At 42.9% G+C, this 19,458-nt stretch overlaps 1 protein-coding gene across 1 annotated transcript; it reads right to left on the reverse strand.

The window, feature by feature from the left end:
- LOC115420080 (uncharacterized) lies at window positions 1-18,348 on the reverse strand. Its single transcript, XM_030135286.1, has 5 exons — window positions 17,510-18,348; window positions 17,192-17,359; window positions 16,935-17,113; window positions 3,159-3,402; window positions 1-680 (listed from the first exon to the last, which is right to left on the reverse strand). Exons 1-5 carry the CDS (start codon window positions 18,092-18,094, stop codon window positions 216-218), a joined length of 1,641 nt encoding a protein of 546 aa, XP_029991146.1. The 5' UTR covers window positions 18,095-18,348; the 3' UTR covers window positions 1-215.
- Between the last annotated feature and the right edge of the window lie 1,110 nt (window positions 18,349-19,458).

Here is a 19,458-nt window from a genome sequence, read left to right on the forward strand (position 1 = left end):
TCACATGCCCATCACATGGCCGTCACATGATCGTCACATAACCGTGGGGAGCTGCACGTCAATCAGGTGACAGTTTTATTTACCGTTCCAGTGAAACATTCAGTGATTTTTCTAAAAGTAAAAAATATTCAACATAAAGCATCAGTCTCTGCTCTCCTACAGTTCCCAGAATGCATCTCAGCAGCCCTACAGAATGGAGGCGGGGCTGGGTCTGGTCAGGGGGCTGACAGGTCGGAGCGTCCCACCTCCGAGTGTCCTTTGAGGAGGCCAAGTCGAACCACCACCACCCTCCTCTTCTTCTGCTCCGGGCCTTCGTCATCATCCTCCTCCTCCTGCCGTTGCTTCCCTCGCTCCTTTTTCTTCTCTTCCTCCTTCCTCTGCTTCTTGGCCTTTTTCTTCCTCCTCCTCTTCTTCTCCTCTTTCTCCTCCTCATCTTCATCCTCCTCATCTTCCTCCTGAACTCCGTCCTGAACCTCCTCCTCCTCCACCTCCTCTTCCTCCACTGCCAGCTCCATTTGCGTCATCTCTTCTTCCTCGTCTTCATCTTCTTCATCTTCCTCATCTCCTACCTCCTCCTCCTCTTCATCCTCCTCTTCATCGTCTTCTTCTATGTCTGCCATTTGCTCTGCTTTCAGCTGTTCTTGTTTCATCTTCATCCTCTGCCGTCCATTCTGTGTTGGCTGATTCAGATAACAGACAGTTAGTCTCTATGTCATCCCCTTATGGCAAAATATCACATATTAACAAATAAACAAATCTGATACTATCTCCCTGTGGTCTAAACAGTCCTATTTGCCAGTGGATGATCCTGACTGACTTGGAACAATCCACATTCAAAATATTCAAAGGAAGAAGCTTCACTGTCTTCTTTATCGCCTCCTTTAGAGGAGGACACACTGGACTGTCCTCCACCCAAGGACAGACAGACAACCAAACCACAACAAACACAACCATTCACACATACAGGATGCACGTTTTCATCTCATTCCACAGCTGATGACATGGAGGACGACATGTTTTAAAACTTACCGCAGCGTATGACTTTCATCACAATTTTTTTTTCAAATGTGTAAAGCCCCAGTGATAGCCTAATTATCAGTAATCCATTAGTCTTTCTGTGCTTATACACCTGAATCACTTCCTTCACGGTGAACAACTTCAAAGATGACTCCATCATAAACACAGTGGAGTTTTTTACATAACAAACCAAAACAACACTCAGGCCTTTCCAGAATTTTGGCGTTAAGTGCATTGTGGGAATGACAATTCCACACAGCAGCAATTTAGCTGTCTCTTCGTGAGTGCTGAACCCAAATGTCTCCTTTACCTCCATCCACTGACTATACTCATTCTTTAAAACAACCCTGGTGGATGTATAGTTTTATGTTGTAGCGATCTGGCTCATTTTCTTGCCGAATCTGCGACAAAGTGCTTTTACTTGGTCGCCATTCCTACAATGCACTTTGCAACAAAATTTTCGAAAAGGCCCATTTCAGTTTGTTATGTAAACAAGCGTACTGTGTTTATGATGGAGTAATCTTCAAAGTGGTTCACCGTATGGGAACAGATATGGGAATCAGCAAACAACATGTCATCAGTCTGTCATAGGGCAACAAAACCCAATTTAGACTTCTTCACTGTCTACAGATTACTCCCTTGTTCAGACACAAACTGGACAACAGTAAATCAGAACTGCGCACTAAATGTAATGTTGAGGTGGGGAGTTTTATTCATTGTGTCCAGACTTGTAGATACATTGATAAATACTGGCAAGATGTAGAAAATTGACTACATTTAATTTTTGACATTAAACCTAAAAAAAGACCTGGTGTGTTTACTGTTTGGTCTGGCGGACACACAACTTACAAGTACACATTCCAAAAGACTCCTCTCTTTTCTCACTTCATGTGCAAGGAAGAACATATTGCTGAAGTGGATAGATTGTAAATCCCCCACAATAGCTGGATGGCATAGGTTATTTTTAACATGCTACCCATGGAATACTTAACATAGAGGTCTAGCTGTATGACTTAAGTTTTCTTCAGAATCTGGTCCCCATTCCTGACTTACATTGGTACAAGACTAACTACCATTGTTTTGAAGGGCCTGGTGGACCATAAGTTAGAAAATACAGTACAGATCAAAACATAGTGGGTTACCTGAGTTACTATGCAATTGATGCTAATGATGCTGCTGTGGTGGAATGTTAAATATGGATGCTGTCTTTGGGGGGATTCCACCCACTCTTATTTCTATGTATCATACATGATTTTTTTGTTTATGTATGATATGGCCCCATCCCCTGTTGTTTTTGTTGTTGTTATGGTTGTTTTTGTCTAAAACAGCACTGTTGATGTGCTTGTCTATGCTGGTTTGTGTCAATGTATATTTGGCTATTCATAATGACATATGATACACAGTATATGAAGGAAAAGAAACTGTATTTTATTTTTGTCACACATGGCATAATCTTCCATTCATGTCTCTCCAGCCTCTTGCTTTATATTTGTATTTATTCTTTTTGTTTATTTTTTGTTGTGTTGTATGAAAAACCCAATAAAGATATTGACCAGAAAAGTTGTTCGCCATGGGGAAAGTGATTCAAGTGAATTAGCACGGAAAGACTAATGGATTAGTGATAATTAGGCTATCAATTGGATTAGGGTTAGAGGATGGACAGAAATACAGATGTAATGAAGACAGAGGACAGACAGAAATACAGACGTAATGAAGACAGAGGACGAACAGAAATACAGACATAATAAAGACAGAGGACGGACAGAAATACAGACATAATGAAGACAAAGGACGGACAGATATGTAGACATAATGAAGGTAGAGGATGGACAGAAATCCAGACGTAATTAAGACAGACAGAAATACAGATATAATGAAGGTAGAGGACGGACAGAAATACAGATGTAATGAAGACGGGGCACACAGGAGAAATGCAGACATAATGAAGACAGAGGACAGACATATATACAGACAATAAAGACAGAGGATGGACAGATATACAGATATAATGAAGACAGAGGAAGGACAGAAATACAGACATAATAAGACAGAGGACAGACAGAAGGCTCCATGTATATATGTGTCTTTATTGTAGACCATGAATGGACCATGTGGTACTATGCAGTATTGTGGATACTCACCCCTCCTCTCTTGCCCTTGCGGAGTCGGAGCAGCAGTAACCTCACGGTGTCCTTGTTCTGACACAGTCCCATGGTGTTGAGGGCCTCCAGGGCAGAACCAGAGCAGCCCTGCAGCCGGAGCTCCGCCCCCAGAGCCGCCTGAAGGAAGTTGTTCTTCCAGATGTTCCTGGTGAACAGAGGGATGGAGAGTGCCACGACAGCCCGGCGCTCCAGCAGCATCTGGGCCTGTTCCTCCGACAGCTGGCTGAGAACGGAAACAAAACACACATAAACACAGGGACGGCTCTTTCTGGGCTGGGCCGGTACCGTGTTATGACAGACAGACACACTGGACCCTGTTATACAAAAGACCTGCAGTGCTGAAGTCCACAGATGAACACGGTACTGTCTAGTTTACAGGTGTGACTCAATCAATCAAAATGTATTTATATAGCACCAAATCATAACAAAAGTTATCTTATGACACTTTACATATCAAGCCGGTTGAAACCAGACTCTAAGCCAATTTATAGAAACCCAACAGAATCATCCAGGAGCAAACACTGAGCACACTGTACATGTACTACTAGGTACATGTTCAACTGTGTATATGTAGTACTGTTTAAATGTGCTACTGTTTAGTACATACAAGGGGACTTGTTTCAGTGTATGTATACTACTGTGTACTGGAGAAAATAGGAGCCAATCAGTTCTGTGACTTCCTTCAAACCAACAGTCAACTGGAGAATTTCCAGTCAGGTTTTAGGGAGCATCATAGTACAGAAACAGCACTGGTCAAAGTTACCAAGGACCTTGTAATTGCTTCAGATAAGGATCTTGTTTCTATACTGGTCTTATTAGACCTTAGTTCTGCATTCGACACTTGACCATCACATCCTCCTGCAACAGTTGGAACAATCAATTGGTATTAAAAGATATGCATTAATATGGTTAAAATCCTATCTAACAGATCATTTTCAGTTTGTTAATGTTAATAATTAATCCTCTCAGTGCACTACAGTTAGTCATGGAGTTCCGCAAGGCTCAATTCTAGGACCAATACCGTTTATGTTATACATGCTTCCTTTAGGTAACTTAATAGTGAAACACTCCGTCAACTTTCATTGTTACACTGATGATACCCAATTATATTTATCCATTAAACCTGATGAAGCCAATCAGCTACTTAAACTACAGGAGTGTATTAAAGATATTAAAGATTGAATTACCAACAACTTTCTGCTGTTAAACTCAGTCAAAACTGAAGTCACTGTGCTTGGAATGTCAATTCACACCCTGCACACACGCACACACACACACACACACACACACACACACGCACACACACACACAAATACACAAAGTGGCCTAAACAGTTTGTTAGCTGTCCTAAAATAAACAGTTTGGTTAATTTTGTTGTCAATGTTGCTCTTAAGTTTGTTAAAACAGAATACTAGTTTGTCCTTTTGCTAATGTTGCACTTCATGTGGAATTTTTTTGTTATTTTTATGCAGAATGTGTACTGACAGAACTGTGATTAGATTTTTGTTGTTTGTTCAAAACTACCTTTCAGGGAAAATTGCAAAACTAATGTTTAAAATACATTTAGTAATTATAAGAATTACATTACTCCTGATTTTCTATATTCTATTGTCTCCAAAAATTGGGGGGAAAATGTTCAAAAATTCATAATAAATGCATTAAAAAATATTTTGAGGGGTTTTCTTTCTTCCCGTACCGAACCAAAAAAAAAAAAAAAAAAGACAAACCATGGCTTTCAAAACTGAAAACGTACCAAACCGAAAATTCTGTGCACCATTACAGGCCTAATAATAATGTATTAGACTTCTATAGCACTTTTCAAGGCACCCAAAGCACTTTACATTATTGATCCATTATTCATTCACTCTCACAGTCACACTGGTGGTGGTAAACTACAACTGTAGCCACAGCTGCCCTTGGCAGGTTGACAGAAGCGTGGCTGCCAATCGTACCAAACAGCACCTCCGACCACCACCAATCATACACCAGTGTGAGTGACACTATCATTTAACTCACACATAAATAAGATTTCTAGATCTGCCTTTTTTCATCAGTGTAATACTGGTAAAATCAAGCATATTTTAACACAGAATGATGCAGAAAAAATTAATTCATGCTTTTATTACATCCAGACAAGATTATTGTAATCCACTTTTCTCAGGCTGTCCCAAAAAGTCTTTAACAACCCTTCAGTTAATCCAGAATGCTGTTTCCCTGAATGAGTATCAGAGACCACATTTGTCCTGTGTTGGCTTCTCTGCCCTGGCTCCCTGTAAAAGCTAGGATAGACTTTAAAATACTCCTCTTCCAAAGCCCTTCATGTCCAGGCACCCAGTTACCTGAAAGAGATTTTAGTTCCATACAATCCATCTAGAGCACTATGCTATCAACATGCTGGCTTACTGGTGGTTCCTAAAATCTCTGAAAGTAGGACGGGAACTAGAACCTTCAGCTATCAAGCTCCTCTTTTGTGGAACCACCTCCCTGTCTTGGTTTGGAGGAGACACCCTCTGCATGTTTAAGAGGAGGAAGAAAACTGCCCTTTACGATGAAGCTTATATTATGATAAAGCTTATAGTTATGGCAGATCAGGCTGATCTGAGTTCAGCTGATACAGACTTAGACTGGGAGATTCATCATGACATAGTGATCTCCTCTCTGCTCCTCCTCCTGTCTGTCCTCCTCTCTGCCTGACTTCTCTGCTCCTCCTCCTGTCTGTCCTCCTCTCTGCTCCTCCTCCTGTCTGTCTTCCTGTCTGCTCCTCCTCCTGTCTGTCTTCCTGTCTGCTCCTCTTCTTCGGTCCTCCTCCATCATCATTATTCATTACAGACTGAGCCCGAAGGGTGAGTTCCTCTCACTCACAGAGTGAGAGGACTTGCCTGAAGGCCCTATTGTACAGTATTTTGTTTGTATTTATATTACTCCACCTCCACTTTCAACTGGAATTTGACCCCCTCAACATGCTCAAAAATTCAACAAAATCTGGCTGCATATCACATCTGGCGAAATATTCGATAAAAAATATAAACATTAATCCCTTATGTGCCAACATGTATTCTGTAGCACCACCCACATACACAACAACGACCCTAGTGGCCAGTAGGAATGTCGTAGAGACATGAAACGAACACTGAAATTTTTGTCTGAAACCCGACAAATCATATGCTGAGTTAACTCCAACAGAAAGTTAGCAATTTACCTTTTGATGAAAAAAATGCTCGCACTCAAACTTCCAGTATAAAGGCTGTACAGACATGAAACCAATGCCAAAATGTTGGTCTCATCTAACCAATTCAATCAATTTTTGTAATGGTAAATTCCCAAAGAAACTTTGCAAAGTTTGCAATGTCGTCACACAAAAACGGTGACACCAATCTCAAGAATTTGGCTAACTTTTGATGCCCCACTTAACTAGATACTGTACACTGATTTTGAGCTCATTTGGCCAAATGGCCAAGGAGGAGATAGTTAAAATATGACGTCAGCAAGAACGCTGACTCAGCATTTTGGAAATTTCAATCCAATATGGCCGACTAAGGGTTGGTTTAGGGGCGTGGCCATAATAATATTTTTTGTTTGTCTCCTCATGTTAAATCTAAGTACGGATTTTCGTGGCTCTATGACAAACTTTACGTTGGACATACTCCCATTGGTGTAATGTATTTCCACTTTTCAAGGGGGCGCTGCCGCAGCATGTCTTTATCGACGTCTACGAAACCTATATGTAAATTCAATTTCTCGCACTTCTGAATTTTGGCAAAATTTGGTGAGTTTTCGTAAATGTTCAAGGGGTCAAATTTGAGCTCAAAGCGCAGGAGAAGGAAAAAAAATAAAATTAAAGCCGCAAGTGGCATCTAAAGGCCCTCGCCACGGGCACATCCAGTAAAAGTATGTCCATCGTTCAGCAGGTGGTGCTCTAGCACCAAATTTTAATGTCTTCTGATGAATGGGTGTAGGCCTGGGAGATTGACAATTGACTCAAATTTGAGGTAAATCAGTGTTCATATGTACGAACTAAAGACATTTTTGTATAAGTACATCTGTAGAGGGTGCTATGCAGCCAAAATTGAATTTCTTCCATTGAATAGGTGTAGGCCTGTGAGATGTACCCCTCAGTCAAATTTGAGCCAAATCGGTGTTTGTATGTCCAAAGTGATGCAATTTTACTGAAGGTAAATTGTAGGGGGCGCTATTGTGTGAATTTTCAATGTCTTCTGACAAATGGGTGTAGGCCTGGGACATTGACAACTGATTAAAATTTGAGGCAAATAGATGATCGCATGTCCAAACTGAACCACTTCTAGTAAAATTAAATTTGTAGGGGGCGCTATAACACCAAATTTAATTTTCTTCTGATAAATGGGTGTAGGCCTGAGAGACAGACGTGTGAGTCAAATTTGAGCCAAATTGGTGTTCGTATGTCTGAACTGAAGCAATTTTAATTAAAAAAAATGTTTAAAAAACTTGAAGGGGGCGCTGTGGTGCGAAATTTCAGTTTCTTTTGACAAATAGGTGTAGGCCTGGGAGACAGATGTCTGAGTCAAATTTGAGCCAAATCGATGTTCGTATGTCCAAACTGATGTCATTTTTGTAAGCTTTGAGCTCATTTGGCCAAACAGCCAAGGAGGAGATAGTTAAAATACGTCAGTGAAAACGCTGACTCAGCATTTTGGAAATTTCAATCCAATATGGCTGACTAAGGGTGGGTTTTGGGGTGTGGCCATAATAATATTTTTTTTTTGCCTCCTCATGATGAATCTGTGTACCGATTTTTGTGGCTCTACGAAAAACTTTACGTTGGACGTGCTCCCATTGGCGTAATGCATTTCCACTTTTCAAGGGGGCGCTGCAGCAACATTTCTTTACTGACATCTACGAAACCTATATGTAAATTCAATTTCTCGTACTTCTGAATTTTGGGCAAAATTTGGTGAGTTTTCGTAAATGTTCAGGGGGTCAAATTTGAGCTCAAAGAGCAGGAGTAGAAAAAAATAAATAATAATTAAAGCCGCAAGTGGCATCTAAAGGCCCTCGCCACGGGCACGTCCAGTAGAAGTATGTCCATCGTTCAGCAGGTGGCACTCTACCACCAAATTTCAATGTCTTCTGATGAATGGGTGTAGGCCTGGGAGATTAACAACTGATTCAAATTTGAGGCAGATCTTTGTTTTTATGTCCAAACTAAAGAAATTTTTGTATAAGTAAATCTGTAGGGGGCGCTATGCAGCTAAAATTAAATTTCTTCCGTTGAATGGGTGTAGGCCGGCAAGATGTACCACTCAGTCAAATTTGAGCCAAATCGGTGTTTGTATGTCCAACTTAATGCAATTTTTGTAAAGGTAAATTTGTAGGGGGCGCTATTGAGCGAAATGGCAATTTCTTTTGATAAATGGGTGTAGGCCTGTGAGATTGAAAATTGATTCAAATTTGAGCCAAATTGGCGTTCGTATGTCTGAAGTGAAGTAATTTTCGTAAAGGTAAAATTGTAGGGGGCGCTAAAGCTCCAAATTTAAAATTTTTCTGATAAATGGGTTTAGGCCTGACAGATAGACATTTGAGTCAAATTTGAGCCAAATTGGTGCTCGTATGTCCGAACTGAAGCAATTTTAATAAAATTTTTTTTTAAAGACTTGTAGGGGGCGCTGTAGTGCGAAATTTCAGTTTCTTTTGACAAGTAGGTGTAGGCCTGGGAGACAGATGTCTGAGTCAAATTTGAGCCAAATCGGTGTTGGCGACCGCGTCACTGGCGATTTCGTCCCCATGCGCCCACTGCAGACTCTATAGGCCCTGCGCCGGGTTTACTCGGCTCGGGCCTAAAATAAATAAATAAATAAATAAATAAATAATCTGAGCAAGAACAATATAGCCATTTCCGTGGCAACCACATATTTGGCCTTATTTGAAAGCTCTTGAGCTTCCCCACATGTCTGTGGGGTCAGATGTCACGTGTCGTGCACTGACACCCACGTGACTGACCCCAAGTGGGAGTGTCCCATTGACTCCCATTCATTCTGAGCAGGTGTAAATATGCGATTTGTGCACATGTCATATACATCTTTGGAAAGGTCTCAGTGCCGTGAATGTGAATATGTGTGAGAGTGGCGACAGTGATGAAAGGCGACCGCGTCACTGGTGATTTCGTCCCCATGCGCCCACTGCAGACTCAATAGGCCCTGCGCCGGCTTTACTTGGCTCGGGCCTAAAAAAAAAAAAAAAAGAATAAGAATCTGAGCAAGAACAATATAGCCGTTTCTATGGCAACCACATTTTTGGCCTTATTTGAAAGCTCTCGAGCTCCCCCACATGTCTGTGGGGTCAGAGGTCACGTGTCGTGCACTTACACCCACATGACTGACCCTGAGTGGGCGTGGACCTTTCACTCCCATTCATTCTGAGCAGGTGTAAATGTGATTTGTGCACATGTCATGTACATCTTCAGAAAGGTCTCAGTGCCGTGAATGTGAATATGTGTGAGAGTGGCGACAGTGGCGAAAGGTGACCGCGTCACTGGCGATTTCGTCCCCATGCACCCACTGCAGACTCAATAGGCCCTGCGCCGGCTTTACTCGGCTCGGGCCTAATGATAATAATCTGAGCAAGAACAATATAGCCGTTTCTATGGCAACCACATTTGGCCTTATTTGAAAGCTCTCGAGCTCCCCCACATATCTGTGGGGTCAGGTGTCACATGTCGTGCACTTACACCCACGTGACTGACCCCGAGTGGGCGTGGCCCATTGACTCCCATTCATTCTGAGCAGGTGTAAATATGCGATTTGTGCACATGTCATATACATCATTGGAAAGGTCTCAGTGCCGTGAACGTGAATATGTGTGAGAGTGGCAACAGTGGGGAAAGGCGACCGCGTCACTGGCGATTTTGTCCCCATGCGCCCACTGCAGACTCAATAGGCCCTGCGCCGGCTTTACTCGGCTCGGGCCTAATAATAAGAATCTGAGCAAGAACAATATAGCCGTTCCTATGGCAACCACATATTTGACCTTATTTGAATGCTCTCGAGCTCCCCCACATGTCTGTGGGGTCAGAGGTCACGTGTCGTAGGGCTGTGCAATTAATTGAAATTCAATTACGATTTCGATTATTACACGCAACGATTACAAAAATTATGTAATCGAGAAAAAACGATTATTAATTTTGAGTTGTTTTAATTCACGCACACGCAAGCTACCATGAGCTGCTCTGCCCCGCCCCCCTCTAAGCTCCAGCTGCCTGCAAGCCGGCAGGTCCACCCCAAGAGGAAAGTTGAACTTAGCGGTCTGGAAAAATGGCAGGAGAATCCCAGCAGAAGTGCTTGGTAAACAAAAAAGGCAAGTCAAATTCAATTGCATGGAATCCCTTTGGGTTTGATGAAGAAGACGAAGACCAAAAACACATCACGTGCAAAGTGTTTCGTAGTTATGTCCGCACCGACCGGTAACACAACAAACCTCTATAACCATCTAAAGTTTAACCACCGCCACCTTTATCATAATCTTATGAAAAACTAAAACGCATAAAAACAACTTCGTCCGCAATGCAATCTTCAGTTTCCGAATCTCTTTACGCTGCAACTCCCATATTAACCTAACCCTAACCCATATAACCCTAACGTGCGTATTCTAGATGGCTGATGTATACAGAAGGCCTGAACTGAAACCTCACGGCACGCCACTGAATTTACTATGTTTCATACTACATTTAACATACTTGAATTTATAATTTGCACTTTACGTGAGTTTTTTTTTTTTATTGCTACAGTTCTATGACAAGTCTATAGCAGTTTAATTACAGTGCACTATTTATTTACAAAAGGAAACATACTTGAATTTACAGTACACTTACTTGCATTCAAAGATTTTTTGGTTCATACAAAAGTGAACATACTTTGTTTTAGTGGTTAAAAGCTTTATTTATGTTTAAAGAGTATATTTAGGGACCGAGCCGAAAGGTAAGGCCCTCTCACACAGTGAGAGGCCTTGCCTGCAAGCAAGGCCCTATTGTTATTCGTTCGTTATGATATTATTATTATTCACACACCACTTTGACCTGGATTTTGACCCCCTAAACATGCTCGAAAACTCACCAAATTTGGCACACATGTCAGGCCTGGCGAAAAATTTGATAAAATGTAAAAATTAACCCCATAGGTGCCAAAATGAGCTCTCTAGCGCCCCCTAGAAACACAAAAACGGCCCTAGTGGCCAGTAGGAATGTCGTAGAAACATGAAACCAACGCCAAAATTTTCGTCTCATCGAGCCCGACAAATCACGTGCTGACACTCATGACCTAACTCCAACAGGAAGTTCAGAATTTGCCTTTCAAAGTAAAATGCTCAAATTGCAAACTTCCAGTAGGAATGTCGTAGACACACAAAACCAACGCAAAAACCTTCGTTTAATCGAGCCCAACAAATCACGTGCTGACACCTATGAGCTATCTCCAACAGGAAGTTCGCAATATGCCTTTCAAAATAAAATTTTTAAAACTAACTCCGATTACACTGTTTGTCGTATTGACTTCTAAATAGCACCAAAAGATAGAGTGAACCCTCCTCAAAAAAGTTACTTTGCACTTTTTCCATAACTGTCTTAGTTTTTTTTTTAGAAGCCCGCAAATTTGTGATGTTTGGAACTCATTTTTCACTTTGGAGTTTTTCCCCCACATGTGACATATCTACGCGTTCACGGGACTGAGAACAACGCTCACATGCAAAAAATTTTTGAGATAGGATGTACGGTTATTGATTTATAGCAATTTGTTTATTTTCATACTTTTTCTACTTCAGACTGCCATTTGACCCCCTTAACATACTCCAAAACTCACCAAATTTGCCATGTATGTCATGGCTGGTGAACACTTTGAATCAATATCAAATTTAACCCCTTGGGTGCCAAAATGGACTCTGTAGCGCCACCTATGTACTAAAAAACACACAAAATCTGCCCAAGCGGCCAGTAGGAATGTCACAGAAACATGAAACAAATGCCAAAATGTTGGTCTGATTGAGCCCGACAAATCATACACTGACACTCATGAGCTAACTCCAACAGGAAGTTGGCAATCTGCCTTTGAAAGTTACTCTACGTTTCTGCAATTACTGCTTATTCATTTCACACTTTTGAATGAAAAGTTATAGCTCATTAAATTCCCACAAGTCTGCAGAATCCATAAGTGAAAGAATTTTTCAGATACGACCTACGGTTCTGGAATTACGGCGATTTTTTGAAGACTGTTTAGTTTAACTTTTCACAATGACAAAGTCCCTATAAAACTCTTGCTGGTGCACACTGGCAGGTGTCTATAGTGCAGTGGTTCATGTAGCTACCTGTGGAACAAAAGGACCGGGGTTCAAGTCCCAGGCAGTCCAAATTTTTTCATTTTATTTTTTTTTTTTTAAACGCGTTTTACTGCATTGTATTGTGGATATTGGAAATTTTGCACACATTCAAAAGTACATGGAGTACATTTTTTCAAAATAAAACCCCAATTAACAATAATACAAAATGTCTATTACATAACTTCTTTTCATTTTTATGACCAAACGCTCAACTGTTTGTACAATGTTTCTTCATTCAAAAGTACTCTTTCTCACAGACACACATGCTCACACAATAGGGTTTTTCCAAAATAATAGCCTTAAATGTGATAAATCATCACTTTTATGCTCAATTATTCACACAATTCATGTTTCTAACTGATTCTTTCTCTCACATACAAAACAAATGCACATACACACAGTCGGGTTTCCAAAATAAAAGTCTCATTTAAAGGTGATGGTGGTTTCAGCAGAGGGTCGCTGGTGTTCTGTAGAGATGTAAGGAGGACAGACACTAAAGGGTGGGAACTGGTATGGGGACGGAGAGGTGTGAGTGGAGCTGAGGTGTCGACGGTCACGGGAGGCGGATCGCAGGGGAGGCAGAACGCCCGGTGCGAGGTCCCGCCCAATGCTGCTTGCAGCTTTAATTTACATTGCTTTGCAAGAAAAAAATAAACAACTTTAAGATTAACAAATAATCGTTTTTAATAATCGTGATTTCAATTATTGCTAAAATAATCGTGATTATTTTTTTTTCTATAATCGAGCAGCCCTAACGTGTCGTGCACTTACACACACGTGACTGACCCCGAGTGGGTGTGGCCCATTGACTCCCATTCATTCAGAGCAGGTGTAAATATGCGATTTGTGCACGTCATGTACATCTTCGGAAAGGTCTCAGTGCCGTGAATGTGAATATGTGTGAGAGTGGCGACAGTGGCGAAAGGCGAGCGCGTCACTGGCGATTTTGTCCCCGTGCGCCCACTGCAGACTCAATAGGCCCTGCGCCGACTTTACTCGGCTCGGGCCTAAAAAATGAGAGGGCCTTACCTTTCGGCTCGGTCTCTAAAAAAAAAAAAAAAAAAGAATCTGAGCAAGAACAACATAGCCGTTTCTATGGCAACCACATATTTGGCCTTATTTGAAAGCTCTCGAGCTCCCCCACATGTCTGTGGGGTCAGATGTCAAGTGTCGTGCACTTATACCCACATGACTGACCCCAAGTGGGCGTGGCCCATTGACTCCCATTCATTCTGAGCAGGTGTAAATATGCGATTTGTGCACGTCATGTACATCTTCAGAAAGGTCTCAGTGCCGTGAATGTGAATATGTGTGAGAGTGGCGACAGTGGCGAAAGGCGAGCGCGTCACTGGCGATTTCGTCCCCATGCGCCCACTGCAGACTCAATAGGCCCTGCGCCGGCTTTACTCGGCTCGGGCCTAAGAAATAAATAAATAAATAAATAAATATAATAATAATCTGAGCAAAAACAATATAGCCGTTTCTATGGCAACCACATATTTGACCTCATTTGAAAGCTCTCTAGGTACCCCACATGTCTGTGGGGTCAGATGTCGTGCACTTACACCCACGTGACTGACCCCGAGTGGGTGTGGTCCATTGACTCCCATTCATTCTGAGCAGGTGTAAATATGCGATATGTGCGCATGTCATGTACATCTTCGGAAAAGTCTCAGTGCCGTGAATGTGTATATGTGTGAGAGTGGCGAAAGGCGACGGCGTCACTGGCGATTTTGTCCCCATGCGCCCACTGCAGACTCAATAGGCCCTGCGCCGGCTTTACTTGGCTCAGGCCTAATAATAAGAATCTCAGCAAGAACGATATAGCCGTTTCTATGGCAACCACATATTTGGCCTTATTTGAAAGCTCTCGAGCTCCCCCACATGTCTGTGGGGTCAGATGTCAAGTGTTGTGCACTTACACCCACGTGACTGACCCCGGGATGGGCGTGGCCCATTGACTCCCATTCATTCCGAGCAGGTGTAAATATGCGATTTGTGCACATGTTATGTACATTTTCGGAAAGGTCTCAGTGCAGTGAATGTGAATATGTGTGAGAGTGGCGACAGTGGCAAAAGGCGACCGCGTCACTGGCGATTTTGTCCCCATGCGCCCACTGCAGACTCAATAGTCCCTGTGCCGGCTTTACTCGGCTCGGGCCTAATAATAATAATAATCTGAGCAAGAACAATATAGCCGTTTCCGTGGCAACCACATATTTGGCCTTATTTGAAAGCTCTCGAGCCCCCCCACATGTCTGTGGGGTCAGACGTCACGTGTCGTGCACTTACACCTACATGACTGACCCCGACTGGGCGTGGCCCTTTGACTCCCATTCATTCTGAGCAGGTGTAAATATGTGGTTTGTGCACATGTCATGTACATCTTCGGAAAGCTCTCAGTGCCGTGAATGTGAATATGTGTGAGAGTGGCGACAGTGGCGAAAGGTGACCGCGTCACTGGCGATTTCGTCCCCATGCGCCCACTACAGACTCAATAGGCCCTGCACCGGCTTTACTTGGCTCAGGCCTAATTATAATCTGAGCAAGAACAATACAGCCATTTCCGTGGCAACCACGTATTTGGACGTATTTGAAAGCTCTTGAGCTCCCCCACATATCTGTGGGGTCAGATGTCACGTGTCGTGCACTTACACACACGTGACTGACCCCAAGTGGGCATGTCCCATTGACTCCCATTCATTCTAAGCTGGTGTAAATGTGATTTTTGCACGTCATGTACATGTTCAGAAAGGTCTCAGTGCCGTGAATGTGAATATGTGTGAGAGTGGTGACAGTGGCGAAAGGCGACCGCCTCACTGGCGATTTTGTTCCCATGCGCCCACTGCAGACTCAATAGGGCCTGCTTTACACAGCTCAGGCCTAATAAACCCTCATCAAAAAATATTATTTGCAGCTCCCTTAGTTTTTTTTTTTTTTTTAGCCCTGAAAGTTGCAAAGTCCGCAACTGATCAGTCACTTAGGTCTTTTTACCCCCACATTTGATATATTTTTGCGTTCAGAAAACTCACAAGTCTCACATGCAAAAATTTTCAGACGCGATGCACAGTTATGGATTAATTTCAGTTTGTATGAGCGGTAGTTTCTCACTGATTTTAACACAGACATGTCTGCTCCATAAGGAGCCATGTTACAAACTCAGACACATAGCAGTCGTGTAGTAATAGTGATTAGTGCATCACACTGCCATGCAGTAGACTCAGGTTTGACGGGGGTTTGCCAAATTTTATTGTGCGTGTATGACATTTTGTTTGATTATCTATGCCAGTTAGTCCCCCACTATCTGATACTTCCCTTTTGATACTTAGATTAGATTAGACTTTATTGATCCACTCAATGGGGAAATTACTTTGTTACAGTAACAGCACAAGACGTAACAGGCTGCCGGCATCCCCGGCGCCATAAATCTTGACAGAATAATGCAAAGCACAAGTATAAGACATCATACAGTTTACACACAGTACACGTGGACACATGCTGGAATTTTTTTCATGGATTTAAAGGGAGTCGGGGGACAGTGTGAATAATTAGGCCGACAGCAGACGTCAAGTGGGGGGCGGGGGGGATGGGGGAATGGGAGATGCATGAGCTGTGTAAGAATTGTGGAATGTGTGTGCTAAGATAAGCGACACCAGTGGGTTCGCTCTGCCAAAATAAAAGCATTACCTGTATTGTTCCTCTCTCTGAGAAGAAACTGACCACTGTACCACCAAGCAACGGTTTAATATGAGTGCAACAGGTGTAAGCAACGTGAAGTAAATGCTTAGCAGCTATTAGGGTTTACAAAATACAAGCTTAATGAACAAAGTTCATCATGAGTATTATAAAGTACCCCTTTTATGACACACTCAACCGTTTCTACAATTTCAAATAATTAAAACTTATTCTCTCTCGCTCTCTCTCTCTCACACACACACACACAGGGCAGGGTTTTTCAAAATAAAACCCTCATTAAAAATGCTAAATAATGAGTATTAATCACTTTTCTTCATTGTTATGATCAAACGTTCACCTCTGTACAATTTTTTTTTCATTAAAACTGATCCTTTCTCCCTTACCAGGTGATTAAGTAGTAGAAGATGTCTGGAAATGACACATCAGGCCACTGAATCAGATCCTTTGCCCAGTCTTTTAAAACATATGGACAACAATCCAACTCCAGTGTATTTAATTTTTTAATATATTGATCCATGTCAGAAGGCAATAGCAACTCAAAGTACATTATGACAACTTGTTATAGTTAGCAAAACAAGTTGAAATTCCACGTTTTTACATTAAAGCGGACAGGGGGGGAAGGGCTGTTTTCACCCTCAGGTTTCCACACCCCCAGCTGTGATGTTGTTGCCAACCATATCTATCCCCTCCAGGGGGTGGGGTCTGCAGACCCAGACTTACTGCCTGCTCTTGGCGAGGGCGTTCATGTCTGGGAACAGCGAGCGGAGGCAGTGTGTGACGAGTGGCGCTCGGTCCTGAGCCCAGTTCAGACAGCGTCGCCATGGAAATGAGGTCAGCGGCCTCCTGCTGGTCACCTTCTGATGGAAAGGACTGTCAGCCTGCCGTGACAGGGCCTTCATCTGCACAAACACACAAAACACATGTAACACAAACCAAGACTGTAACCAACGGAAACAGGGACGGAGCTTGGGCCTGACCTCCCCCTTCAGCTGTTTACTCAGGAAGTCCATCATGTGTTTCCGGGCTCCTTTGGCCGACCACAGCATCTTGAAGGCAGACTTATAACAGGACTTGCTCACTAGCAGAGCGGCTTTGCGCTTCTTCCCCATCCGACGCTCTTTCATCTTCTTGTCTCTTGACTCTGACTGAAACACACACAGGATTAAATACAGATGAGAATTATTCAACCAGAACATCTGGAGAGAAAGACTGTGTAAAAGCTCTGGGTGACTTTCCAACAGAAGGAAGGATAACTCTCCAGAATAGTCTGGAGGTCATGCCAGTCCATCACGTACCTGTTTGTTCGGGGGCGGCTTCAGCCAGATCGGTCGTTTTCCGGTCTGTTTACGTTTGCATTTGCTGCGGATCATCTGTGCACACGTCTCGCAGATGAATGATTTGTCATGAACGATGGCGCCCGGGAAGGCCCAGTGCACGGTGTCCGGGGTGGTGAAGGTGTACACCGCCCTCCGGTCGAACCTTCGGCCGCGTCGCTCAAACTCACTCTTGCAGCAGCTGCAGTTTCTGTCCTCCGGCCGCTTCGGTCGCGTGCGACCATCGCGTGGCACGGTAACAGCATGTCCGGTGTTGTCCTCGGTGTTTGGGGGATGAGGCCCGATCTCCACAACATTCCCATCGGCACAGTCCACCTCCGCACCGACGGCCGGATCCACGGACAGGGACGAGCCGTGCTGCCCGTTCTGATCCGGCTCGGTCGGAGCACTGAAGCGGTCTGGAGCGATGCCACAGCCGGAGAAGGACGCCTCCGCCGTTGGTCTGCCACCGGCGGAGGTGTGGGCGTAATCGTGCTCGTTAGTATCAGACTGAGGGCCTGGGTCCGCGTCGTTGGTCGCGATGGTGTCGGTGCTTTCACTCGCCATGATGAACGGAGGGTCCGGTCATAGCGTTAGTAGGGTTAGCAGAGCGGCTAACAACACGAGCAAACCTTCAAAACACCCGCGAAACACGGAACTCTGGAACTAAACTTCAAAGGTGACATTCACTGAATACTAGAAAAATACTTGATCATATCCAATCAATACAATAACCGAGTTATAAATATACCGCCTCTAGAAGCTAGAGACAGGGGGAAGCTTTGCGTGAACAGGAAGTAGTACACAGATAAACACAACGGCTTCCCCTGGTCAGGGAGAGGACGGCGCCCCCATCGGCGGGAGGAACACACTTTCCCCGACGAGCCCTGGGAATGGACCGCAGCTGTTATACATGTCATCCATGATGTTGTCCATGTCACCCATAATGTCACTTATGTTATCCATGATGTCACCCATAATGCCACCTATGACTTTACCCTTTCATTCTAACCCCCCCCATTTCCCTGTATTCTTGTTTTCCCCACATTTTACTATGTTGACATTATTTTGAGAAAATTTGGTATAAATTGGAAAAAAAAAACAAAAACATTAAACATTACAGCTTTGACAGTATAAATAGATAGATAGATGCGAATCTGGGAAATTGTAGTGCAGCAACAGCATTTGACAAAGTAAAAAATACAACACAAGAGCAAACACACTATACATAATAAATTAGAACTAAGTACAAACAGAACTGGGTAAGAAATCTGGATAATTTAACAGTAAGGTGAAATAATAAACTGTACTGTGAAATGTAACTTTCCAGCTGGATGGAGGTGCATAAATAACAGTAAAGTACTTAATGGAAATATGGTTTAAGACCAGGTTTAAACATCAGAGGTAAGTTTATTGTAAAGATGGCATATGACAGGACAGATTCCCTGTATTTGTCCGTTGGACAACGGAGCTGTAACTGTTTGCCTAAACTCTAAAAATGTAATTGTGAGAGAAAGGTCACATTAAAACAAACTATTATTCTACTGTTGTAGTGTTCTTAATCCAAATTATAGATAGATTATAGATCTGTCATCAGCCTCTTACTGAATCCAAATTAAAGAAAAAAATCTCACTTTTATCATGTAGCTGATCTGAGATCTGCAGTCCCACCACAGCTCCTTACTGTCTCTGTTTGTCATTAATCAGTCATATGACCCCCTTCAAAACGTAGTTTCTGAGAAGTTTCAGAAAACAAGGCTTAGGCTCCTCCTCCTTGCTTCTGATTGGCTAGCAGTGACTGAACACATCAGGGACACTAGACTAATCAGCCAGATGATGTTTGAGCCATGGCAACGCTACATCAGCTGGCTGCTTATCTCCATGGCAACTATCTCACAAGCTGTTCATGGTCTTTTTGCAGGGGATGGTGG

This window comes from Sphaeramia orbicularis, chromosome 5 (assembly GCF_902148855.1).
Source record: "Sphaeramia orbicularis chromosome 5, fSphaOr1.1, whole genome shotgun sequence".
Taxonomy (NCBI): Eukaryota; Metazoa; Chordata; class Actinopteri; order Kurtiformes; family Apogonidae; genus Sphaeramia; species Sphaeramia orbicularis.

Bases quoted from the DNA above. Each gene is read 5' to 3' on its own strand.
- LOC115420080 (XM_030135286.1), bottom strand. From the start codon at position 18,094: ATGGCGAGTGAAAGCACCGACACCATCGCGACCAACGACGCGGACCCA. The intron at 17,360-17,509 runs GTACGTGATGGA...TGTGTGTTTCAG, and splicing joins AGCCGCCCCCGAACAAACAG to TCAGAGTCAAGAGACAAGAA. The intron at 17,114-17,191 runs GTCAGGCCCAAG...GTGTTTGTGCAG, and splicing joins GTAAACAGCTGAAGGGGGAG to ATGAAGGCCCTGTCACGGCA.